The sequence below is a fragment of the Hippocampus comes genome, unplaced genomic scaffold (assembly GCF_001891065.2).
Source record: "Hippocampus comes isolate QL1 unplaced genomic scaffold, H_comes_QL1_v1.1 scaffold110, whole genome shotgun sequence".
NCBI classification, from domain to species: Eukaryota; Metazoa; Chordata; class Actinopteri; order Syngnathiformes; family Syngnathidae; genus Hippocampus; species Hippocampus comes.
In genome coordinates this window covers 1,059,006-1,086,448 of record NW_017805498.1, presented here as the reverse complement: position 1 = coordinate 1,086,448, position 27,443 = coordinate 1,059,006, and the positions used below count along the sequence as shown (strand labels likewise).

The 27,443-nt window shown below is 40.1% G+C and overlaps 1 protein-coding gene and 1 long non-coding RNA gene across 3 annotated transcripts in view; one reads left to right on the top strand and one right to left on the bottom strand.

Moving 5' to 3' along the window:
- The window catches only part of spon1b (spondin 1b), an 89,842-nt gene extending 64,500 nt beyond the window's left edge, over window positions 1-25,342 (top strand). Inside the window, exons 7-16 of one of the 2 annotated variants that reach the window (XM_019876922.1) lie at window positions 4,069-4,133; window positions 5,605-5,806; window positions 7,252-7,392; window positions 7,804-7,879; window positions 10,326-10,508; window positions 14,773-14,943; window positions 15,442-15,606; window positions 17,263-17,421; window positions 23,325-23,567; window positions 23,648-25,342. In XM_019876922.1, the coding sequence (XP_019732481.1) occupies window positions 4,069-4,133; window positions 5,605-5,806; window positions 7,252-7,392; window positions 7,804-7,879; window positions 10,326-10,508; window positions 14,773-14,943; window positions 15,442-15,606; window positions 17,263-17,421; window positions 23,325-23,567; window positions 23,648-23,811 (1,569 nt within the window). In that variant the 3' untranslated portion in view covers window positions 23,812-25,342. Of the gene's footprint in view, window positions 1-4,068; window positions 4,134-5,604; window positions 5,807-7,251; window positions 7,393-7,803; window positions 7,880-10,325; window positions 10,509-14,772; window positions 14,944-15,438; window positions 15,607-17,262; window positions 17,422-23,324; window positions 23,568-23,647 lie in introns of both variants that reach the window. The other variant, XM_019876921.1, reaches the window with a different exon arrangement.
- On the bottom strand, window positions 25,262-26,154 carry LOC109520000 (uncharacterized). Its single transcript, XR_002169065.1, has 2 exons — window positions 26,124-26,154; window positions 25,262-26,067 (listed from the first exon to the last, which is right to left on the bottom strand). It is a non-coding gene; the product is annotated as an uncharacterized LOC109520000 (long non-coding RNA).
- Window positions 26,155-27,443: the final 1,289 nt, after the last annotated feature.

Below are 27,443 nucleotides of genomic sequence, written 5' to 3'. Positions count from 1 at the left end.
TTACCGTAATCTCAGTAAACGATAACAGAAAAACAAAGAAATGAACAACAAAGAAAAAGTAATTGCACATTAACAAGGACAGTTGCAATTCAACTCTTCTTCACTATCTACTACTATCCATTTATATTCGATTAAATTTAATAGCCAGGATTTGTGAAGGCTCACATCATCTATACAAGACCTCACAGCATTGAACAAAGATCCCCACGGACTAAGTGACTGAGGACCCAGAATCAAGATTATGGCACGCTTTACTTTGAGGCAAGGCAAAAAAAAAAAAAAAAAAAAAAAAAAAAAAAACCTCTTGACAGGACAGGGAAAGAAGACCTGTTGATATAAAGTTGATGAAATGGATTATACCTGGTTAGGGCTCAGCGATATGACTGAAAAGTACATCACGATAAATGTATTTCATATTGTTCAGTATCGATATTGTCACGATGCGAGGTGGTGGTGGAACCCAAAAAGCAGGCAAGAAGGAGGAGCAGGGTGTACTTGAAAAATTGTATTGATAAAACACAGAAAACTAAATCCAAAACAAACAAAGTCCTAACAACAAATAAAGTCCAAAGTATCAAACAAAAACCATGACCAAAGCTAGAACATAACAGTAACCGAAACATGACTTAAACAAACATGACAGCTACAGCAAGCAAACAAACAAACAGCAACAATGACCCGACAATGAGTGGCCGGGCAGGAGTCCTTTTATATTACTAATTACATAACGACCAACAGGTGTGCAGCTGCAGGGAGAGCCCTACAATGCCACCTGTTGGTCCCAAACCGAATCATGACAGATATAGATTGATAGATAGATAAGCTCATGATTGCCATAATTCATTCAGCTTTTACTTGCCTGACTGTGACTTCAGTGTGATGCCAAGAGTCGGACATGGCTAACACTGGCCCTATCGAAGTGTTGGGCCTTTTCTACATTTCCCACAATGCATTGCCGGCGGACATATTGAAAGGCTCGCCCCACTAACAAGTTGTCATTTGCCATTCCTCATGGCTTGCACATATGTCATTGTTGGCTGTAATAGTTGGGGGAAAGAGCGGAAAAGGTTTCTTTAGAATCCCAAAAATCATTCCAAACCAAGGATTTGACGGCCACCCAAAATAAAAGCAATCAATCACCAGGAGCTAAGCAGTTGCTGTTGTTGCGAGCCGCAAACATTGGTTGTAGCATTCTGGAGAGAGCTTCACAGAAACAACGTGCTGTTGTTTCACGCTTCTCTGTTAAGAGGAAGAAAAACAAAGCAAAAATGGGTCCAAGAGATTAAAAGGTGTTAAAAGCATTGCGGAACAGGTGAGTTTTAAGAAATGATTTGAAGGATTGGAGGTCAGTAGAGTTGCGGATGTGTTGTGGTAGGAAGTTCCAGAGAGTGGGGGCGGCGACAGAGAAGGCCCCCAGGTTTTGAGCTTGGTCACGGGGATGGCGAGGAGGTTTGTCTTTGAGCAGCGGAGGTTGCGGGAAGGAGTGTATGGATGCAGAAGGCCGGAGAGGTAGGAAGGGGCCAGATTTTGAAGGGCTTTATAGGTGAGTCGGAGTTTAAACTGAATACGCTGGGGAATGGGGAGCCATTGGAGGTTTTTAAGGACGGGGGTGATGTGATCACGGGTGCGGGTGTGGGTGAGAAGGCGGGCGGCGGCATTCTGAATGTACTGTAGTTTATTGAGGAGTTTGGAGGTTGTAGTATAGAGGATGCACTTGCAGTAGTCAACGCGGGAGGTGATGAAGGCGTGGATGAGGGTTTGAGCGGCATAGAAAGAAAGTGAGGGGCGGAGACGAGAAATGTTTTTGAGGTGGAAGAAAGCAGTTTTGGTGATTTGGGTGATGTGTTGGACGAAAAAGAGATTATTATCAAAAAGGACACTAAGGTTACGACAGTCAGCGGAGGGGAACAGGGTGGAGTTGTCGATGGTGTGGTTAAAGTTGGAGGCTGTTTGGGTGAGGGAGCTTGGACCAATTATCAGCTGTTGAGATTTAGTGTAGTTAAGAATGAGAACGTTTGTTTGCATCCAGGATTTGATATCAGAAAGACAGTTAGACAAGGTGGAATGGGTTGCCGGGGTGAACGATTTGGTGGAGATGCACAATTGGACGTCATCAATGGTTGTTACACAAGAGGATACGTCTACAACGCCCTGGACAGCTCCCTGTGTCTTGTTTGAAGGTTTATAATTCACCATAACATCTATGCTAATTTTCATTTGCATGTCTACCTTTTACTTTGTAATAGCATTCATTTATAATAGCGGACGTTCATTTAGTCCAGGGGTGGGCAATCCCAGTCCTGGAGGGCCGCTATCCTGCATGTTTTCCATCTGTTCCTGTTGCAACACACCTGATTCAATTGTTCAGGCCTCGACAGAGCTTGCTGATGATCTGATCATTTGAATCAGGTGTGTTGGAGAAGGGACAGATGGAAAACATGCAGGATAGCGGTCCTCCAGGACTGGGATTGCCCACCCCTGATTTAGTCAATTGTTTATGATTTAGTTTTGCGTGGAACAGCAGCCTGGAGTGACAAATAAACAACTTTAAGTAAGGTTTTGCCTCTTTGTACTTGTACAATTACTTGTTAAGTGCCGTACCTAACAGTCTTGAATGTACATTAGATGAGATATGAAGTGCATTTGCCTCCTACGTAGCAGTAGTGATGAAGGCGTGGATGAGGGTTTGAGCGGCATAGAAAGAAAGTGAGGGGCGGAGACGAGAAATGTTTTTGAGGTGGAAGAAAGCAGTTTTGGTGATTTGGGTGATGTGTTGGACGAAAAAGAGATTATTATCAAAAAGGACACTAAGGTTACGACAGTCAGCGGAGGGGAACAGGGTGGAGTTGTCGATGGTGTGGTTAAAGTTGGAGGCTGTTTGGGTGAGGGAGCTTGGACCAATTATCAGCTGTTGAGATTTAGTGTAGTTAAGAATGAGAACGTTTGTTTGCATCCAGGATTTGATATCAGAAAGACAGTTAGACAAGGTGGAATGGGTTGCCGGGGTGAACGATTTGGTGGAGATGCACAATTGGACGTCATCAATGGTTGTTACACAAGAGGATACGTCTACAACGCCCTGGACAGCTCCCTGTGTCTTGTTTGAAGGTTTATAATTCACCATAACATCTATGCTAATTTTCATTTGCATGTCTACCTTTTACTTTGTAATAGCATTCATTTATAATAGCGGACGTTCATTTTGAATGTACATTAGATGAGATATGAAGTGCATTTGCCTCCTACGTAGCAGTAAAACTTTATAAGGATACAAATCCAAATCTCCTCGTCTCCTGTTGGCGAACCAGGGACAGGGACATCTCCCCGTCCTCCCCTGTAGCAGGTTTTTCCCCCTACGGAATTGTCGGGGTTAGTTTTGTGTCCCTCCGGTCACTTCTGCAACCTTTGAGAGATGTCTAGTTGACAGCCCTGCAAAGCCTCTGCAGCCTACCTTGACTAGGTAGCACTTTGCTGACAGCTCAGCATACTTGACCTTCTTACACTTGAAGGCAGCTCAACCCCCTCCTCTTGTGGTTTTGTGTGCTCGATGAGGAGCCGTGATCTTGCCTTAGTTGACCAAACAACTCCCTCAGTCTGTTATTAATTAAAGGAGTCCTATTGTTTGGAACAGAGAACTTGTCTATCAGCAGTGATCAATGTTCATATACTGTAGCTGTATGTCATATTTCCTCGGGTGACTGCGTCATATAATTCATCTATTACACATGACACGGGCTTGATGGATTATAGAGTCCTTCAATAATGTGGTTTACACTCACACATAAATAAAACTGCTGTGCCACGCCAATGCGCGCAGCTAACTACACAAAAAGGCACACTAATTTCATACACTGCACGATAGATTTAATTAAACAAATGATATATTACCCTTCGGAACATGTGTCCTTAACAAAAAAATAATAATCATTTGGCCCCCGCCATCAATTAAAGCGTCAAGCAACATTACATTAAATGTGTCTGGAATCTCAATCAGTGCAATGTGGAATGAGTTTGGCCTTGTTTCTGTCAGTGAATGAAATAGATTGTTATTCTCTCCTTTCTGGTTAGGGTGATGAAGTTCTGACTGTCATTAAAACCAAAGCTCAGTGGCCAGCGTGGCAGCCGCTCAACCTGTAAGTATTGCACCAGTGGACAAAGGCACCTGAGAGATGATTGAAATTACTGTCTAGATTATCACAAGATTAGTAAACTATGAGAAATTATGTTCGCGTTATTTGAAGTAGTTGATGAAAAGACACTACAAAAAAAAAAAAGGAAAATAGCAAATAATGTGATTTTTCTTTCAGGTGAGATCAACTGTCCACCCAATTCTTAAAATTGTATGATGTAATTATTTGTGACACTGCAAAAATTGAAGTCAGGTACATTCAGGGTTGGGGTAGTAACATTAAAAATGCATTAAATGTTACTAGTTACTTGTGTAACGTAATCCAGCCATCCATTCTTTGGATAGAGTTAAACATTTTTGTGTAAAATGTAATCTATTTTTTATAACCAAATTTGACCATGAGGAGCCAACTTTGTGCACTGGCACACCCAGAAAGGCACAACACTGCCCCAAACACGGTAGACTAGACGTGCACTGGCATAATATTGAAGGTACAGCTGTTTTTACGCAGAGCGCAGTGGCGCCATCCTACCAAATTAGGGCTTTGACTCCCTTTCGGATGAACGAGCTTCTTATCCTATAAATAAGGGAGATCCACCTGCTCATTTCGGCCGTTTGTATCTGGGATCTTTTTCTTTTGGTCACAACCTACAGCTTGTGACCAAAGGCGATGGTAGGAAAGTGCACTGGATTGACCGGTTAATCGAGAGCTTCACCTCCTAGTTCTTCTTCTTCATCACGACAGACCAATACAGACTCCAGATCACTTGCAGAATGAAGCACACTTTATTTCATGAAACTGAAAAATGACTTCTTTGTACAGCATCACTTGGGTAAAAAGATGATCTGATTATCTGATCTGTGCAAAACCCAGGTACACAAGGTAAGAAATACTGCTAGTACATAACAAGGACTCAACAAAGAGGAAGTATTCAGACCTGCAGTATTTTAGGGGTCGACTCTGCACCCCCAAAAATACAAGTGATGCTGATAGTAAAAGTGCACTCCTGTGGTGCAGAACTTGTCACTCATATATACTGTAGCTATTAAACATTTTAATTATTTTTTTGAGGCTGCATAACTAAATAAATGTATGTAATTTTCTCTGGTGTGAATGGTCATTAAATTTACAAGCAGCATCTATCAAACATTTGTCTATCATCACTTGTCCTTGTAAGTGTTGATGGAGACCTGGCGGCAATTTCACTTGACGTTGGGTCGCCGATCAATCTCATCATGTAATTTCATTATCGACCATTCTTATCATAATGGGAAAGAAAATGTTTGGGTGGAAGTACTATATACTGTATAGTGCAGTCTCATCTCTCTCTCTCTCTCTCTCTCTCTCTCTCTCTCTCTCTCTCTCTCTCTCTCTCTCTCTCTCTCTCTCTATATATATATATATATATAAAGTGTGTGTGTGCGCGCGCGCGTGCGTGTGTGCGTATATAATTTTTCTCCCGATTTCTCCGCAGTCGAGCAGCTCCATCTGCTGAGTTCTCTGTTGATCAGACCCGCCACTTGATGTCCTTTCTCACCATGCTCGGGCCCAGTCCTGACTGGAATGTGGGGCTGTCAGGAGAGGACCTCTGTACCAAAGAATGTGGCTGGGTCCAGCGGCTGGTAACAGACCTTATACCCTGGGATGCCGGCACCGACAGTGGTATCACATATGAAGTAATTTCATTTAATTATAGTTTCCCTTGCCCTTACTTTTCCAACAGTACAGATCAGATGCTTGCTGCTGTGAACACGCGAGAGAATCAATAACCGAATGGATAATTTTAGTTTGTTGTGGAATATTCCTCTCATATCCTATTACCACTTATTAGAACTGTTTCTGGTAGTTTGATTAACTTTATATTTACATTGTGGTTCTACTACACAGGCAACTACCAAAAAAACAAAACAAACAAAACAGCGGAAGCTCAATTTAACAGATGTGGAACCAAATGGACACTGTCTAGTGTCCAATCCAATCAAAACACCCCTTCTCAGGTAGCAATTTAAGACTGCTGGTTCCAGGATTACCACAAGGTGCTGTGAAACCATAAACAGACAAAGACTGGTTACGTGTTTGACTTTTGTTGCTGCGTTGCTCTCTTGTCATAGACAAACAGACTTTCAGTAGACTCAAGCAGGCTAAAAAATGCACCAGCGTGGCAGCCATGTTGTGCAGGAGTGACTTTTCCATTAAAAGCAATGTATGGCTGTAGGTGGCGGCCATGTTAGCAGGGAAGAGAGTCCCTTAAAATGTTATCGCAAAGTATGGACATTAGCTCAAAAGGAGCATGTCGTATCGACCTGTTCATATCTGCCTCTGTTGTTATTGCTGGAGAAAGTTATATGCATGTTCCTGGAACATGCTATTTTTGGATCAGTACACAGCCATTTTTGTAAAGCCCTTATCAATTCTATGGAATACAATCGTAACAGAGGTTAAAAAAAGGAAGTACACTAACATTGTAACAAACGACCAAATGTAAGACATTAACAAGTTCGCTCACCCCTCCCCAGAAGCGCCAACAAGGTATGTTTGGATAAACTCGAAAACTTTTCAAACAGTTTAAAACCTTTTATTTATTGACAATATTTTTTTTCTTACTTTATTGGCCATTTTCTTGCCTGTGAAAAAAAGTTGGAATGTAAAATCTGTTTTTGGGCCATGACAAAAAAAACGACTTTAATACAACCGACAGTCGGCTCCCTTCCCCCAATTCATCTGTTAAATTAAATGAATAAATTGAGGCTCCACTGTATAATGTATACCTCTTTGACAGTGTCAGTGAAAACAGATCATTACTATCTTTGTCAAGGCAATACTTTTGTATAGCTCCTGAATCATCAGACGTTTGATCACTTGCAGTTGAAGACAGTTTTACATGTGGTGGAAAGAAGGTGGCAGGAGGTTCATTTGGAATGAACCTCCTGGGCTCCCACTCACAAATTCACATGCAATTAGATGAGTAAAATTCGGAAAAAAGCACTATGCTAAGGAACATTTAAATAGACATTTCTGTTTACACCATGTTGGTTTTTATGTTTTTATGGAACCTTTATTCATCCAAAATGTTTTGTATTGCTTCACTATTACCTGCTTTTTTTTTTGTCTTTCTTTTTAGTCACCAAACAAGCCCATCAATCCCCAAGAGAAAATTCGCCCTTTAACTAGTTTGGATCACCCCCAGAGCCCCTTCTATGACCCAGAGGGTGGTGCAATTACCCCAGTGGCCAGGGTAGTGGTGGAGCGTATCGCCAGAAAGGTAAAAAAAAAAAAAAAAATGGTCTCTCTTTTTCCTTTGGCAGTGAATAACATTTTTTTTCCTTTGTTTGTTAAATTCAAACCTGTCAGCTGATATTGCAAAACTTCGGTCATACCAATTCCCAAGTGGTAGCTTTTGGATAGGAATGTGTGTACACAAAGTCACAGTGGACTTTTAATGTGCAAGTTCAATCACAACATGAATAAAATCAAATCACACCGAATAACTCATGTCATAATTCACCCAGTTTTTTGTGGAATAATTTATCTTATTATTACTTACATTATTATTTTTATACATGTATCATAAGCGTGCTTCATTTGATGTCAATTGAATGCCTTTTAGCTTTATGTTTTGGACAAATGGGGGTATTATTGATATTTGATCTCTGTTGTCTTTGTTTTTACACAGGGTGAGCAGTGTAATGTGGTGCCAGACAGCATTGATGACATTGTAGCAGACATTGGTCAGGAGGAAACGGAGAAAGGTGAAGTAATAGCACACACTCCTACATGAGACAGGAGAGGAGACTCACATTTTTCTGGATTTGTGAGTCATACCTCTAAAAACTATTTGTGAGCTGTGAACCAAACGCTCAACTTTCTGGTGTGGGACAAAGCAGGAAGGCTTCTTACAAGAAATAAAATCACACAACTCTCTTCTATAATTTGATGTGCTTTTTTTCTATACTTCCAATATCATTTTCATCAGCATTGTGGTATACCATCTAGTCAAACAAATCGTTCGACATGATTCACAATAAAACATCATAATCACAGGCACTATTGGAAAAGATATTAATTTGACAGATTATAGTCACGAATATGGTGTACTTTCATTGCCAAAATTCACATTTTGCGTGGGTTTTCTCCAGGTACTCTGGTTTCCTCGCCCGTATCAAAAAGATGGGAAATCGTCCGTAGGAGTAACTGAGAGTGCGTATGGTTGTTTGTCTCTGTGTGCCCTGCGATTGGCTGGCCACCACTTCAGGGTGTAGCCCGCCGACTGCCCGACGGCGGCTGGGCTAGGCTCCAGCATGCCTGCGACCCCTCGTGATGTAACACTGGTACGTTGTTCAAATGGGGTTTCACTTAGATTTGACTCCATTTTTTTTTTTTTTTTTTTTTTGTCTATTAGAAATTGAAACCACACCTTAACACATTAAATCCCACCACTCATTTTCCTTTGACGAACTCCTTCAATCCCAGCCGTTTTACTGGATACTGGCTAATTTTGCAAGGGCCATAGATTATTGTGCTCTATGGCCATGCAAGCATGGAACATACCAAAAGAAAGATTGACCCTCTTCTTTCGTCAGAAAAACAGAATTTTTCGATCTTTTTTTTTTTTTTTTTTTTTTTTTTTTTTTTTTTTTTTTTTTTTTTTTTTTTTTTTTAGTAAATGCCATCTGAATATCACTAAATTTAATCACAATTCCAATTGCTGGCGTAAAAACAGAGAAAATGAGCTTTTGTAAAAACACTAAATTTAATGACAATTCAAATTGCTGGCGTAAAAACAGAGAAAACGAGCTTTTGTAAAAACATTTTTCAAACAAAACTTTGACTTTAATATAACTTGTTTTTTTCTTTTTCATCAGTTGAAATATCTAAATAATACTATCCTTTGACAAAGCAAAATCCATCCATCCATCAATCCATTTTCCAGTCTGCTTTATCCTCACAAGGGTGGCGCGAGGTGCTGGAGCCTATCCCACCCGTCTTCAGGCAGTAGGCAGGGCACACCCTGAACCGGTTGCCAGCCAATCGCAGGGCACACAGAGACCAACAACCATCCGCAATCACACTCACACCTTGGGACAATTTTAAGTGTTCAATCAGCCTGCCATGCAGGTTTTTGGAATGTGGAATGCAACCGGAGGACCCGGAGAAAACCCACACAGGCCCGGGGAGAACATGTAAACACCACACAGGGATCGAACCCAGGACTCCTGCCCTGCGAGGTCGACGCGTCACCCACTCGAGCACCGGGCCGCCCACAAAGCAACATAACAATACTAAAAGGGCTTTTGATAGCAAAATAACCATTTATTTTCTGATACAATGATTGAACTGAACAGCAGGATGTACTGGTTTGAGTGAGTTAGTGAGTTGAGTGTGTGTGTGTGTGTGTGTGTGTGTGTGTGTGTGTGTGTGTGTGTGTGTGTGTGTGTGTGTGTGTGTGCGCGCGCGCGCGTGCGTGCGTGCGTGCGTGTGAACATTGTACTTCGTAGTTTTACTGCAGTTGCGTTGCTGCAAGCAGACCTGACATTTATTTTATCTATTTATTTATTTATTTTTTTGGGGTGGTCTGGCCTTTTTAATGGTGGCAGCTTGTCAGTTCTGAGGAGCTGCAGGAAGTGAGCTGGCTGGTCAGAGTCCAGCCATGCATCATTGCTCACATGTCCACACCAACACAAGGGGAATCTCTTGGGCTGCTGGATGCATAATCTGTAATTTGTACAAATACTGTTTCTATACCTCATCATTTTTAAAATGAAATATTATTATTATTATGATTATTATTATTGTTATTATTATTATTATTATGGCTGAAGTGTCCAAATGTGTAGGTCAAATCATCAGCGCAATGCGTTGGGTATAAATAGCCCAGCATTGGCTCTGTCCCTTTCGGACCCAGCATTGGGTTAGCTATTTCACCCAATTTGGGTTACTTTTGACCCAGCAGGTTTATGAATCTACAAGAGCACTTAGTTTGATTTATGGAAGGGACAGATGCCTGCTAGTGCTCACAATTAAATGATCACATTTTACTTGTTATGTTTGATTTGGTCTGATCCAATGTCAAGAGCTGCAATATTTCACAGGTGATATAAAATAAATAAATTAACAACCGATGAGTAATTGACGTTGCATGTACAGTATTTCTCTTTGTGGCCTCCAGCAAGCCAACATCCTGTTCTTCTGTCCTAGATGACACCCCTGAGACTTGTATCTACTCTGGTTGGTCTCCTTGGTCGGCCTGCAGCAGTGCATCATGTGAAAAAGGTCGACGGATGAGGCAGAGGATGCTTAAAGCCCAGCTCGATCTCAGCGTTCCATGTCCCCACACTCAAGATTTCCAGCCCTGCATGGGCCCTGGATGCAGTGTGCAGGGTGAGTACTCTGACACATATGTATGGCGCTCCTCACCAGTAACACTCCAGAAGACTGGTGACGCGAATGCTTTCTGTACTTGATCCAACTACACAAAGTTACAAACTTTTCCATTTATGTACCGCTAGAGAAAATGGCAATTGACTGAAACTTCATTTGACCAACGTATTTACAAAGAGTAGTAATTGAGGCCATACATTTGGTGAATGCCTCACTTTTGGATTCTCTCTTCAGATACAATACAATACAATACAATACATATTTATTGATATCGCGCTTTCACAACAGCTTCAGCTGTAACAAAGCGCTTTACAGAACAATTAACAAAAAAATAAAATAATATAATACAACACATAACATAAGACACAGACAGTAATGCAATCTTAACCACTTTTCCTGCACACACTTTGTTGTTTGAAGCAGTTATACAGTAGATGAAGTAGGAGAGAATCAAAGTGTCCTTTCACCAGTGGATCAGAGACGTCATGCTGAAAATGTGCACACATCTGCTACAAGCTAAGTTTGAAAGCAAATTAGAAGCTGTAGCGTGCATTGACGAAAAACAGAGACATGTCCTGTCCGCTTCAATTCCAAACGGCAACTCCCAGTTCCACATACGCATCTGCGCTCTGCGCTGGTGCTCCTTTCTTTTCATTGTCGGCTCCACAAGCCATCCATCCCTCCAGCCGTAGACTGTCCAACAGCACCGACAATTTCGCTGAACAAAACAGGGCTGTGAAGAATGCTGCCCATTACAGGCGCAAAGAACACAAGCGCCCCGGGGCTGTCCAGCGGCGACAGTCAAATAGCGCCAACATTCCTCCCTGTCAAAATCTGTGCTGGCACACGCGTGCTGCCGAGAAGGCGCAACCACCAAGCACTGATTCTTCTCCTTTGATGAATGTCATGGCCAAAACACTGAAAACAGTCCAGATCGGGTCCACATGAAAGACAACAAAAACACCATATGACAAAACAAAAAGACAAAAACAACAAACAAAAAAAGCAGAGCTCCTAAAGGGCTCTTGCAGACGGATCTTGCAGATACCATCAGCTCTTCTGCAGAAACTGTCATGAAATGATGTTGATTTTAATACATCGTTATCCAGGGAAACCAGACTGTCACCTGTTTTGATCCTCTCAGAGTTACAGCGTGTTTCTTTGCTATTAAAAAGCCTGAAATTGATGTGCCAACTAAAGCTTAGCTATTTATCTTGTATTGACAGGTAGACAGTCCGTGGCTCTTGGTGGTTTGTTATGGCTTAAATCAATGGAATAGAGTGGAATAAGAAAGCTTCTGCCTGAATTATTTTTTAGAGCTTGGCTGAATTGTTTGATCCTAAAATTTAATTGGGGCCATGTTTATTTTGAGCGATTATAATAAAGTTTGCTACAGTATGAATCAGGTGGCCTCTCTGTGAACGTGTGTCAAAGAAGTGTCAAGATTAATTCCAGAAGTTGATTGTTCATGCTGAGAATGTCACGCAACGCTGTTGATCCATAATTAGACAGTGATGCTGGCACTACCTTAATGACTTGACAGAATGATAAAAGATGGATTAGCTATATTTTTCCCCAGCAGATTCCTTTCCAAAGTAGGTTTCTCCCTCAAAAGCAAACACCAGAGAGCATAACATTTTCAGTGGTGTCTAAAAATGCAAAAATAATTGTGAGGCAAAGGAAATGTGAAGTACTCTTACGACATACGTTGTCACTTATTTAGGATTACTGTTCCATTGTCATTGATATAAAGGTTGGATGTATGGCTGGATGAATGGATTGAACAAATGAGACACAATTTTGGAAAATTGGTGGAAAAAAAACAATGCAAGGCTGCTTTTCCAAAAATGGATATACAGTATCACTTACAAGCAAATGGCAATCTTTGATTTCACTCCATTCATCTAACCAATTTCATATATTATCATCTGCAAAGCTTCAAAATACAACTTTTATTGTATAGCAAGGCACTTTCATATTAATAACAGCAACAAAAAAAGTCCAAAGAGCAAAGACAAGTGAATCATTGAAAAAAGTTGAATTATCTGCAAACAATGTGAGGCCTCAAGAGCACAAACATTTTGAAGCACAATGACTTCCCATGTATATGTGCCCCATCTTGTAGCAATTATCTAGGCCCACTTTCTCCGAACACCAAATGAAAACAAAGAGAATGGTTAGTGTCTGTGTGTGGCTTGCGACAAGGATCTTTCAAGGGAACAAGGCAGGATGAGCATAACAATGTCGACACTCTCTAAATTGGGGATTTGATGCTTTGAGTCTTACTCTCCCGTCTAACATTTTAGTGGCTAATAGGGATGGAATATAGTTCAGTGGCTTTGGTCCTCAAGCAATCCTCCTGCAAATTAACAGAACCTCAAAGATCTGACCACCTGGGTGATGTGTATATTGCATTTGCTGCGATTTGTGCATGTGCAGTATGTAGGTGCCAGGTAAGAGTTGCTTGCATTTCACATTGTTAAACCCGTGTAATTAGAAATGTCATAGTGATTGAAGTCATGATATGCCTTTTTAACTGTCCATCAAAAGGTTTTACTAAAGATATCTGCAAACTGGTATTAGGGTCAAATGTACCTTTCATCAAGTTATGTGAAAGTGATGGTTTTTTTTTTTTTTTTTTTTTTTTTTATGTTAGCTTGCACAAGTTGCCCAGGGTACAGATTCCCTCAACTCAATCAACTCAATTAACATTGAAGGTTGTATTTTGCTAGATAGCGCACGTGCGCTTGGGCATTAAATAAAAACAAAAAACAAAGAACAGGTGCATCTTGAGTTTCGTACCGGTGCAAGACCGGTTGCGTGTTTTGGAAATCGGCAGTCCACAATGCGCCATAATGTATGTTCCGGCAGACCAACATCATTTTCTTTTACACTCCGACAGCACACCAGAAAGTTTTGTTTCCGAGAGGAGTCAAAACTTTAGACTAGCTGAAAGCAGATCAAAGTTGTGGTTTAACGCAATTTTGGTGAATTTGATTGAAGTGCAGTGAGAGAGGTTCTGAGCTCATTGGGTTTGGAGGATGTCATCGTATTGCATTCATAAATATGACAACAGCGTTCACTGGCCCCTCTGAATCATTGCAGAAATGAATTAATTGTCTTCAATCATTATTATTGTTATCTTTATTAAAATCACCCTCCTTGGTGATGGCACAGCTATTAGTTGGGTTCATAAATGGACATGTACAATTGGTTTGGAAGGTGGTCTCCAAGTACCCACTTCACAGCGTTGAGCTGTGATCGCTTTGGTCATCTTTACATTATCAGCAATCGGAGGTCTACTTGCAGTTGCTTATAAAAACATACTTTGCACACTTGGATATTCTACACCAGGGGTGCCCATTACGTCGATCCTGATCTACCGGTAGATCTAAGACAGGTCCCAAGTAGATCCATGTTGAGGAGAAAAAAAAAACAAAACAACCATTTGTATGTCTTTGTACATGTTAGTAATATATTTTTTGTGTTAATGTACGCTGTACCCTAATCATCCTATCAGTCTCATTTTCACAAAAAAATATTTAAAAAAATAAAATAAAGCAGGTAAATCTTGAATTTACGATGGCGCGTGATTACGTCACCGGAAGTTGTTTGCGCTCAGCAGTCTGCAATTGCAGCTTGTGAGCGCAATTGCAGATAGAGCGCAACAGCTTCAGAGCTGTTGCGCTCTATCTTTTATCGTCATTATTCTCATTCAGAGTTTGCTTCGTGTACAATTCACCGAGGGCACGGGCAAAGAATAGAAATCTAGGAGGGCCCAGGGAAGCACTTTAAAACGGTATGTGTGAGCTACGATAGTTAACAGGCTGCAAAAATGCATCGCATGCCTCAGTTTCAGGCTGTTTCTCATGGCGTGCGTGCGTGTGTGCGCGTGTGTGCCGGGAACGGTAGATCCCGGGAGGTTAGTTGATCGAAAAGTAGATCTTCGGTCCAAAAACTTTGGGCACCCCTGTTCTACACGATTCCAATGAGTCTATTTCTGCTTTTGCAATGTCAAAGACTGTGTGCCCATTGCGTGTTGAATTTAACTGAAATGAAAGTCGGTTCCGTTGGCCGGGAGATGGGTCAACTGTGTTCACGCCCACAACGGTGCAAACGCCCATTAACAACTGCACTCATCTGTGGGGAAAAAAAAAAAAAAAAAAGAAAGAAAGAAAATTTCTTCCAATTGGACTGTGCTTCGCGATAGATTTGCACTGGGCACACAAATAGAGTCCTGCGTCTTTCCTGTTTTGCTGTGCAGAGCCGTCGACATGCATGATGTCAGAGTGGATAAGCTGGTCGGCCTGTAGCATTTCCTGTGGGATGGGAATGAGGTCCAGAGAGCGTTATGTCAAACAGTACCCAGAGGATGGATCTCTCTGCCAACTCAACACAGAGGAGATAGAGAAGTGTATCGTCAATGAAGAATGCTGTGAGTGTCTCATCACATTGTTGTATTTGTGACAATTCTGTATTCCTCTTATTTACATTCCAATTATTAACATGACTACATACTCAACATAGAGAAGAGTAGTGCAGTAAGAAGTAGGATTAAATTCCTTATTTCACCCTAGGAATTAATTGATCACACTATTAAGTGACATACAGGGCAATTCTTGGCTTTGTGGGAAGACTGTGCCCATGAATGGTCCTTGAAATAGTAATTGGATGATTTTGGCTCGATAAAGAGCACTTTTGGAATACGCTACAATGTTGATGAGATTACAAGCCAGGTTCTTTCAACACACATCAATGACTTGCCAAAATGAGTGAAAGTTTGCCCTTTTTAGTGTCTGTTCATAATTCTCAGCTTTCCATATACTTTTGTCTACATAGTGTGTGCTATTTTAAAATGTCATTGCAAAGTTTCAAAAGTGTCTTCTCTGTCAGGAATATCAGACTTTTGTCTTTTTTTTCTGCCCCACAGCAGCCAGCAGCTGTGTGGTGACTGAATGGACTGAGTGGGAACCCTGCAGTGTGTCCTGTGGGATGGGCATGAGAAGACGTGAGCGAATGGTTAAAATGCCTCCGATTGATGGGTCAATGTGTAAAACGGAGGTGGCCGAAGTTGACAAATGCATGATGCCAGAATGCTGTGAGTAAAATATAAAAAATAAATAAAACCCCCTTGCCCCTAAAAAAAGAAGAAAAAAAAAGCACTTTCTCTGTAATACAATGCCACTTCCATTGGGACAATGAATAAAACAAATGAATACAGAAAATTCATAACTTTGCTGCTGTAAATTGGGAATTTCTCCATTGTGGGGCGAAGAAAGGTTTTCTTATCTTTATGATTTGCAAATCATGTTCAGCCTATATTTAATTGAATAGACTACAAAGACAAAAGATTTATTGTTAAAACTGATTAACTTGATCGTTTTTAGCAAGTAATCATTAACTTTAAATATTACAGCAGCAACATATTTCCAAAACGCTGAGACGGGGGCAAAAAAGACAGAGAAAGTTAAGGAATGCTCATCAAAAACCTGTTTGGAACATCCTCAACATACAATTGCAAAGAATTTGGGAATGTCATCATCTAGGTCCATAATATCATCAATAGTTTCAGAGAATCTGCAGAAATCAATACATGTGAGCGGCAAGGCCAAAAACCAGCATTGGATGCCCGTGACCTAAGATCCCTCAGGCGGCACTGCATCAAATACCAACATCAATATGTAATGGATGTCAACACAAGGGCTCTTCAAAAAAACATGTTCATGAATACAATTTGGCGTTAACATCCCTAAATGCAACTTAGAACTCTACTATGCAAAGCAAAAGCCATTTATCAACAACACCCAGACACACATTGGAGCCCGAGCTTATCTAAAATGGACTGATGCAGAGTGGAAAAGTGGTCTGTGGTCTGACGAGTCCACATTTCAAATTGTTTTTTGGAAATTGTGGACGTCATGTCCTCTGGGTCAAAGAGGAAAATCCGGACTGTTATGGACTCAAAGTTCAAAAGCCAGTATCTTTGATGGTATGAGGCTGTGTTAGTGCCAAATGCACGGGGAACTTACACATATGTGGAGGCACCATTAATGCTGAAAAGTACATACAGGTTTTGCAGAAACATCTGCTGCCATCCAAACAAAATTTTTTTCATGGACGCCCCTGCTTATTTGAGCAAGAAAAATGCCAGAGCACATTCTGCACATGTTACAACAGTGTGGCCTCATAGTAAAAGAGTGTGTGTACGAGACTGGCCTGCCTGAAGTCCAGACGTGTCTCCCATTGAAAATGTGTGGTGCATTATGAAGCGTAAAATACCCCAATGGAGACCCCGGACTGTTGAACAGCTGAAGCTGTACATCAAGCATGAATGGGAAAGAATTCTATCCACAAAGCTTTAACAATTAGTGTGCTCAGTTCCCAAACGTTGATTGAATGTTGTTAAAAGAAAAGGTGATGTCACACGATGTAAACATAACCCTGTCTCATCTATTTTGGAACGTGTTACAGCCGTAACATTCTAAGTTCGTGATTTGCTAAAAATCAATGAAGTTTATCAGTTGGAACATGAAACATCTTGTCTTTGTAGTGTATTTAATTAAATATAGGTCGAACATGATTTGCAAATCAATGTATTCTGTTTTTTTTTTTTATTTATGTTTAACACAACGTCCCGACTTCATCAGAATTGGGTTAGTATGAATCAAATCAAATATAGTACAAACTGAGTCTGTAGGTGACAGGGTTTGCAGTTCAGTTCATTGATTTCAATAGTGTATGCGTGCATTTGCAGATACCATCCCATGTATGTTGTCACCATGGTCTGACTGGAGCGAATGTAGTGTCACATGTGGGCGTGGACTCCGCACCCGCCAGAGGATGCTTAAATCCGATCCTGGAGAGTGTACTGAAGAGTTGGAGCAGACTGAGAAGTGCATGCTGCCAGAGTGTCGTGAGTATCCCACTCACATTTTACAAATGTTCTTAATGTTTGGGAAAAGAAATTGGAATTTCTCCATTGCGAGACTAATAAAGGTTTTCTAATTGATTTTTTTTTCTAATCTAATGTAATGATATGCATGGGGGGGACATTATTTTGCCTCAAAAGTTCTTTTGAGCAAAGTTTTACACTCCTCATGGTACAGTTTTTCTGTTTATATATCATCACCATTCTAAAATGTTTTTACAGAGAACATTCAAAAAATAGAACCAAACAGTAATATTATATTTATTCTTAATTTAATTTAAGGTGTAGAATTGAAAGATCTGTTAAACGAGGATAGAGACCATTTCAGCAGAGGTGGCCATCATCATGGGTAATGTCAGTCAACTCAATTACTTCCAAACATTGCTGCTAAATGTTGTTCTCGTGGGGTTGTACTTCCTTTTTGACATACTACATTTATGCATTATGGATATTCATGCATAATTTATGATGCATTTGTGCATTATTTAAGAATTTATGCTCAGTTGTTATTAAGCTAATACTGGCACAATGTAATAGGTATTGCAGTATGGCAATACAGCAGGAAAACAAAAGTAAAAATCCATAAAGCACATGTACGACCAGTTCCACTCTATGGTTGTGAAACCTTGCCAATAACCAAAAGCAACAAAAATGGGCTGGACTCTTTTCAATACCAATGTTCAAATAGAGTTATGCAGATTTTCTGGCATAACGTCATCTCCATGGATGAGCTCAAAAATGTAACAGAAGTTCCACAGATAAGGCTTGAAGCGAAGAGAAGAAGATGGAATTGGATAGGTCACCTACTAAGAAAGCCAAATGATCACCAGCGTATGACGGCATCACCTTGGCAGCCAGAATTAAAAATAAATGTTGGAAGGCATAGAACAATCTGGGCAAGGATAGTTGAAAAGAAAAGGAAAGAAAAGGATTGGTGGATGGGCAACATGGGCAAGCAAGGACTTGTGCAAAACAAAGGATCAAATAGAAAAGTAGTGCCAGGCCTTCTGCGCCAGGCCGTATAAAGAGGAGAGGTATGTAGCTGTTACGGACGCATGATATTGGAAAAATATGCAATATGCATGTTGAATATCCTGATATTGATACTGCGATTTTTAATATGTACCTAAAGAAAGAAAACTTTTTCATGCGGCAAAATAATCAGGTTCAGTGTATTCTTCTGTAATTACTTACCATTTTTATACGAAATATAGATACTTTTAAAGTTATTTAGTGCAAGTGACTCGCTGTTCTTGTATTGGATGGTGATGTGCATTTGAGGTTGCATCTGATTGGTCAAAGTCAGATAAACGCATACAATTCCAAATGAAACTCATTCCAATACACATGTGGCTTGGGCCATTATCACCGTAACAATTTTTTTAATTTTTTTTATATACAGTGCAATCCTGTTTTTTCACTCGAGACCAGCGGTTCGTAACCCTTGTGCTGCAATTTCTACGATGTTTGTAACACATGGGTTACCCCATATGTTACAATTTCTACAATTTTTGTAGATTTTTGCGTATTGTCATCTTTAAATCAAAGACACAGCATAAAAAGTGTGTGATATGAAATATTCCAATTCATGTTTTATTTATATAGATTTATATTTATGTTTTGGTCATAGCACAATACCGCTTTTATTGTCCATAGAGGGCAAAAATACAAAGAAAAAAATAATAACTATATGTGTATGTATAGCACTGATGCCACTGAACATGTCGAGTGGCTGAAAGTGAAATAAATATTCAGGAATAATACTTTTACAATTTTTGTAAAATTGTATGTTTCGTTATATAAACTTATTTAGATCGACTGCAGCACATGGTTAACCTGGGTTCGATCGAACCCTTGGGGTTCGGTGAATCGGTCTCAGGGGTTCAACAGAGCCTCTGCCATGGAGGTTAAGACACACCCGACTCAAGATGTCAATTAGTTATGACACGCCCACTTGTCCATCGCTGGCTGCAGATGATCACATTACATTGCTTGTCCAATCAGTGCTGCGGGTAGTCAACGTGTGACTGTCGTGATAGTACGTCATACAATTTAAAAAAACCTAATTGTAATTTTATTTACTTTTTTCTGTTTTTGATAAATGTGTTTTTTAATGTCTTGAATCTGTAAAAAAAATCATCTTTTTATTTTTCACTAAAGAAGGGTTCGGTGAATGTGCATATGAACTGGTTCGGTTCGGTACGTCTAACAAGGTTAAGAACCACTGCTCTCGACTGTAGTTACTGGATTTTAAGACCTGGCAAGAACTATTTTTTTTTTTTTACTCGGCCCTGATACATAAAACTTTGAATTAAAAGATGGCACAGAAACTGCATTTATTCAATTGGTATTTCATTTGACCAAACAACATAAAGTTGCACATAACTGTAATATGGAAGGGGTTTAGGTGTGGATTTTGACTGGGCTTTTCGAGCAGGTGAATATGCTTTGATCTAATCCATTTCAGTCTAGCTCGAGCTGTAATGCTTGGGATCATTGTCCTGCTGGAAGGTGACCTTCCTAGTCTCCATCTTTCGCTGATTTGATCCAAGGTGCTTGTCCAAGATTAAGCCGTATTTGGCTCAACCATTTACCAATCAACTCTACTCACCTTCCCTCTCCCTGATGAAGAAAAGCATCCCCGTGGTCTGCTCGTGTCCATATTTTTCACAGTGGCGATGATGAGTTCAGGATGACGTGTGCGTTCATTTTCGATCATCCAGCTTTGCGCATTTCAACTTCCCTTTCGTTCTCACCTGATGAGACCCTGCTCTTCCAAAAATGTGTGATGAATAGTTGTTCCGTGGACAGATTCTCACAGTGGGGCCTCTTGAATGCGTTTCTGATCAGCGCACTCTTTGCCAGCCTGGAAGTTTCGGGAGATTGCCATTTTAATCGGGTTGCAGAAGTGCTATGTTCTTTGATGATAGATGCAACAGTGTTTTAAAGGGTGGGTGTGAGACCGCTGCTCAATTTTATCCCTGACCTGACCGGTGTGCACTAGTTTGATTAATATTCTCTAAGAATCCATACTCTTAGATGCCTTCAAGTCATCGTGAGAGGGACCCCGAAGGAAGGAAAAATGATTCCACCTAGTGCAGGGGTGTCAAACGTACGGCCCGCGGGCCGGATCCGGCCCGCAAAGGACTTTAATCCGGCCCGCGAGATGATTATGTAAAGCAGTGGTGTCAAACATACGGTCCGCGGGCCGTTCAATCAGGCCCCACAGGATAATTTAAAAGTGAAGAAAATGCATAAAAGACACAGAATAAATATTTTTAATAAGGTGCAATTCATTGAGTATCCGCTAGGGGACACTGTTTTGATCAGAGAAGAAGACAACAGCAGCCTCAGTCCATCACTGAGACAGACCCATGACAGCAGACGCTATCAATAGCACTCTCACATTTACACATTTAATAGCACGCTCCTTAGTTTGTAAGGTGTAGGCAGGGATTACATTTAGATTTTATATGCACGTGTAAATGGTTTAAAACTTCCTTTCTTGATAAATCTCGTTTAATCTTAAAGTGCATTACTATATTTTTCAAAACCAATTACTTGTTATTGTTTTGGTTATTTATAGCAAAGTATGGTATCATTTTAATGGTCCGGCCCACTTGACATCTACCCAGGCCGTATGTGGCCCACCATGTGAAATGAGTTTGACACCCCTGACCTAGTGGGACCATTTTGATGTCATATAGGCAAATAAAATATTTGTTTTCCTGAAGGTTAGTTTGACGGTGTGGGTTTGATACCCAAGTAAGGTTTATAACGCTAAATTGATTTTGATATGCATTTCATTTATGGAACCATTTCATTCTTTTTAAATTATTATTACACTGTATTTTCCACACTAAAAGCATTCAATTTTCCCACTAGACGACAGTGCGCCCTATAATCTGATGCGCCTTAGATATGGTGTTCGAGCAGTGGTTCTTAACCTTTTTAGAGGTACCGAACCCAAGCAGTTAATACGCACATTCACCGAACCCTTCATGAGTGAAAAAAAATTCAAGATACAAAAAACCCCGCATTTTTTAAAAACAGAAAAAAGTAAATAAAATTTCAAGAGATAATTATACTTTTTTTTTTTTGTACGACGTACTATCACACAGTTACACGTTGACAACTAAGCGAACTAAATCTCCCACAGCACTGATTGGACAAGCAATGTCATGTGATCATTTGCAGCCAGTGATGGACAAGCGGGCGTGTCATAACTAATGAACTGATGAACTGAACTAATGTTGTGTCGCGTATGTCTTACCCTCCATGGCAGAGGCTCCGTCGAACCCCTGAGACCGATTCACCGAACCCCTGGGGTTCGATCGAACCCAGGTTAAGAACCAATGTGTTAGAGTCTCTTTGTGGTTTCCCTGTTAGTGTTCCGATGCCATCTAGTGCTGATTATTAGCAGGAACCATTGGTAACATAAAAGGGTTCTGCCCAACACTAATTGACATGTGCCTTAGCCAACACACTCAAACAAACAAATACTGTGTGAGCTTTGCGTAGCCATTATGAAATGAAGGTAATACCAAAAGCATCATTAACTACTGACTAAACGAAGGAAGAAGGAGCCAAGCAAGACTTTCAAGGATATTTAGCCCCTTGTGGATGTAAGCCCATAAGGTTTGTCCTCCTATTTGTTGAATCAATTGTCTTCATAACTTTTTTCTTTCTTTTATCGTTTTATAATGCCATTTGTATTGATATCTTTCATGTCCATGTTTGTGACCAGTTCTTATGGCTTTGTTACAGCAGTTGTGAAGGCTCTATATAAATAAAGCTCGAGTGTATTGTATTGTGTAGCACCATCTAATGTACAGTTGTCAAAGTCAAGGCCCGGGGGCTTGATCTGGCCCACCACATAATTTTATGTGGCACGCGAAAGTAAATCAAGCATGTCAAGTTCCATGATGCTTGCTAAAGTCTGAAACAAAATTTCAACTTGTCATATGTAATCCACAATAACAGTCATTGTTCTTGACCTCTGATTTTAAAACGAGTTATCCATCAATTTGTTGTGTGCCGTGTATGTCATATGTGGAGGTGATTAAACATTTATATGGTAACATTTATATTAAACATTTCCAACTTCTAAACTTGGCCCTTTGGTCCAAGTTTAGAAGTTGGAAAAACAAGAACCCCGACTTCACCAACTGACTTCAATGTTTCTTTACTCGACAGTGTTACCACTGTGAAAACATAAGTTCCATTATAAATATATTGATAATTATGTATTTCTTGCTACATAGCATGATTTGTACTGGCTGCGTGAAGATTCACTGTTATCTCCCTGCATTTATTTGGTGAAATGAATGAAATGCTTTGAAGATTTTCCTTCATTTATATAAATGAAGGAAACTATGAAGGTTTGCTGGAGGTCAAAGTAGGTTGTGATGAACCAGAAAAACAAACAATTTATTGGAATCAGTCGTCTTTGTTGTTGACATCCGCCTGGAACGCTTTGAGGTCGGAACTCAGACGATCCGAGTGAGTTCTCTTGAATGCAGCACGAATTCAAACAAACAGATAAGCAGGCTGGGAACGCCTGGACAAGGGAGCTGATTGGTGTAGACAACAGAGAACAGGTGGACAGAAAACCCAAACAAGACAGACATGAGAAGAAGCTACAAGAAAACATTGACATGACACGCAACAAAACTAACTGTATTCAAAACAAAAGCCCAACAAAAAGATCGTGACATTTTGTTCCGCTGAGCATTGATTATTTAAATTAAATCTCAATTAAATAAAATTGTATGAGTGTGGTTGTAGGTTCAAGTGGTACGAATACTTTGAAAGACACGATCAACTCACTGAACCTGTGTGCGTGCGTACGCATGTGTGCGCGTACATGTTTCCTTTATTTCTTCCAGCTATTGACTGCATGGTCTCCGAGTGGTCCGAGTGGTCCGAATGCAACAAGTCCTGCGGTAAAGGACACACCATCCGAACCCGCATGGTTAAACTGGAGCCGCAGTTCGGGGGCAGCGCATGTCCCGAGACCATTCAACGCAAGAAATGCAAGATCCGGAAGTGCCGATCAAAACCAAAGGAGGAGAGCAAGAGGCGAAGAAGGGGTAAACAGGGAAGACATGCGGTGTTGGAAGAACAGTCAGGTTGGTCATTGAAATTCTTCCAAACGTAAATGCCTGAGAGCATTCCGAGGCATGCAACTGTCTTATCTTTGCTTGTCAAGGTTGTGGGATGCAGCCCTGGACCGGCTGGACAGACTGCACCAAATCCTGTGGAGGGGGTATCCAGGAGCGTTTCATGTTGAAGAAGAAAAGAGCTAAAGGCACTCTGACGGGCAACTGCAAGGACCGGAAGGAGATACGCGCTTGTAACGTTAATCCCTGCTAGGGAACGCTGTTTTGTCATACAGGAAAGTGCTAGGATAAATGTGTGTTTCTATGGCTGTATATGTAGAAAAACAAAAACGATTTGGAAGAATGTTGTTGGGTAGACAGTGCAGGGGAGAGCTGTGTGATTGGTGGCTTGAACGAAGTGAGGTGGCTCGAGAGAAAACGGTGAGGTGACGCCTGTGTACGCCTTGAGCTGACAGCTGTTTTTTTTTTTTTTTTTTTTAACAGCACTACATAATTATTAAAGAGTACTAGCACTGTAGCTTTCCTGTATTTTGAGTGATTTTGGCATACGAGGCATAAAATAGAGCTGCATAACAGAAACTGTGATCAAAATGATTTACAATTCTCAGCAAAATTGACATCCATTTGGTAACAAACCTAATGAGATTTTTAACTGTCACCAACCTAAATCCTTTGATGCACAGGTGTGTACAACATGTACTTGAAAACTCTTTCGATGGTCCAGCTGCAGAACAAAACCAGCTTTTATTCGTGATTATAAACACATTACAACATTTTCAAATAAGAGGAACTAAATTAATTGGCTTTTTCCAAAGCAAACAATTCCAAGTAACAGCATTTTTCCTTCTCTTGTTTCTCTGCTAATGTGTCACTCACTGCTTTTCTTTGTTGCATAGAGACAGAACAATTCTACTGCTCACCTTCTGCGACCTGAATTTCCCAACATAGCAAAAAGTTCTTTCACATTGCGTACTAAAATGTCTGATAGAAATGATTGGCTAACCTGTTTTTTTCATGATCATTTGACAATGATTTTTGGTTTCAGTCAAATTTAAAACGGAGCGTAACCATTGGAAAAACAGCTAACATTGAAAGCATGTCAAATATGCTGGAACATACTTAAGTGGGGATGTAGTATTTCCTCAACCTGTTGATAAGAACACAAGGGGTCTGTAAGACGAATTAATCGACTGTTTATCGAACATTGTGTGAGTTACAAAGGATTTTTACCTTACACTTAAAATGAGGTGTGTTTTTTCTTTTAACATGAGTCATATATTTGTCACTGCTGTTTATCTGTGATATCAGCTGATGTAGCATTGAAACTGCAATATTTCTATTGGACTTGCATGTACAGTATTAATTTTTTTGCTCTGACAATAGTTATCTGAATCCAAATTTAAATGCGTAGCTAAATGAGTCAATCTGTCTCCGGAAAGACAGACATCAGCTTAAAAGTGTCACATTATCTATACACATTGTTGGGTTTTCAACATAATTGCAATTCGTATTTTGGCCTTAAGTAGGCTTAGATTTGTAATGTGCTCGTGATGCGGTAGCCTATTAACATTCAGTGTTATTTATCATCACCTAGGAAATTATGTTGTCATCTTTTTCCTGTTTTGATAAATGTGATTTTTCAAAGCTCTTAAGACTGCAGGCATTTTCTTGGGGATTTGTCAGCTCTCACACTATTTGTTGGGTTTCAAGCTTCTTTTTTTGCTTTTGTGACCCTTTTATAAGAAACCACGTTTGCAATAAAAAAAAACAACTATGTAAATGTCCCGAATTGCATTTTATACTGTTTTCATTTCACAAACAAACAACTCTAAGCTGAAGAGACAGATGTGCGATGATGCCAAAAATCCACACAAAGTGGCATATGTTCAGTATTTCCATGACCTATTTGTCCTTTCATAGTTTAACCGTTTCCTCCAAGCCTTATATATTTTTACATTTTCAGTCCACAAGATGGGATGGCACCTGGAGACGAGTTTAAGCACAAACGGAGATTGAGACTGTACATCAAGTAAAGCAGTTTTACATAATAGAAACATAATTATGATTACTGCTGTCAGGTAGATGGGCACGTAAGGTCAGTGGATGCCGGGACAGCCGGCCGATTTTGATGCACATCAAAAAATTATTTGTCGAGTGCAGTGGGTGGTCAGGGGTTTGGAAGTGTGGACGCAACTTTATACTCATCTATCTCAGCAGGACGCCCCTTCGTCAAAGATCGGCCCTCTATGTGCCCTTGGTTTCAAACCCTAATTGGAAAATCAGACCCAAATTTGAAAATCCCACCCTAGTTTAAAATCCTACTTTGAAACCATAACCCTGGTTTAAAACCCGAAATTGAAATCCGAAACCCAATGACATGTGGAGTTCCTCAAGAGTCCGTCCTTGAACCCCTTTTGTTCAGCCATGTATCCTTGGGTCAAATTCTTCAGAACACCCATTTTGACTAACATGGTTATGAAGATGACATGCAGCGAGCTATATTTAGTGTCTCCAAACAACAGCAGTTTAATTAAGGTGTTGGATGAACCAACATTTCCTTCCAACGAAACAAAAGAAAACAGGTCATTGTTTTTGGCAAGAAGGAAAAGAGGATTGCAGGAAGTTGCAGGGTTTGATTCCGGCTCTGGCCTTCCTGAGTAGAGTTTGCATGTTTTCCCTGTGCCAGCATGGGTTTTCTCCAGGTACTTCGGTTTCCTCCCACATTCCAAAAACATGCATGGCAGGCTTATGGAACACTCTCATCCATTTAAAAAATGCTCATTCAATATACCCAGTAGGGCTCAGAGGTCTGCAGACTTGAGTTCATTATTGGCGCCCGGAATTCAAAGCAAACATGGTGAAGCACCATTTAGCTGTTATGCTGCACACAAATTGAATAATCTGCCAACAGAATTAAAGTCAGCCCCAAGTGTGACTACTCTTAAATCCAGATTAAAAACAAGGCTTTCCCCCGTACCTATGATTAGAATCAACGTTACAAAATTGTTTACAACTACTGTTTTTTGTTGAGCATCCGAAAGGTTCCGAACAGACTCGGAACCTATGAAGTTTGACTCAGGAAAGTTGATCTCACAAAAATATTTATTTACAAAAAATTGAAGCAAGTAATGTGAAGAAAACAAAAAGCGCTTGCACAAGGCGGGGAAAAATTCTGAACGAAAATAGCCTGTAATAAAAGTACAAGAAAGACCAAAGCGCGTGGAGAAAAAAAAAACGTGGAGACACTTAAACACACCAAGAACTACTTACATGAATAACGAAGAACATAAGCAAAGGCAAGAGCCCCCAAAAAAACGAGAAAACATAAATCAAGGCAAGAGCCAAAAATGGAAGGAAAGTATTAAGATAGGGTCTAAATGAAATGGACATGAACAATGACTGGAGCAAGGGGAAATTATCTGACAGCTTGACGTGGGTCCATGAGGTCCTTTAAATAGTCCCAATAATTGTGATGCCAGACAGGTGCACCGCAGGAAAACCGGGAACGCCTCTGCCACCTGCTGGACGCTAACAGAATGTGATCATTGTTTTTGTTTGTTTGTTTGTTTGTTTGTTTGTTTATTGAACATATATAAAACATACAATAACATGACAAAATGCAAACAAAAATTATGAAAGGAAAATAAAAGTAAAAGTAAGTAATACAAAAATCATCACAGTTATATGTTCAAAGGAGTAGGAAGAAGTATACAACTTATCTAATCCTACCCCTTGTTGTGCAATAATGTATATTGATCATTTCCAATACCAAAGAAAAAGAAGAAATCTAAATTTCATCAAATACTTTTACCCTTTTGTGTACTATGCTTATCTATTGATACACCTTTCGGTTTGTATATATGTATCATTGTTCTTTCTACTTTT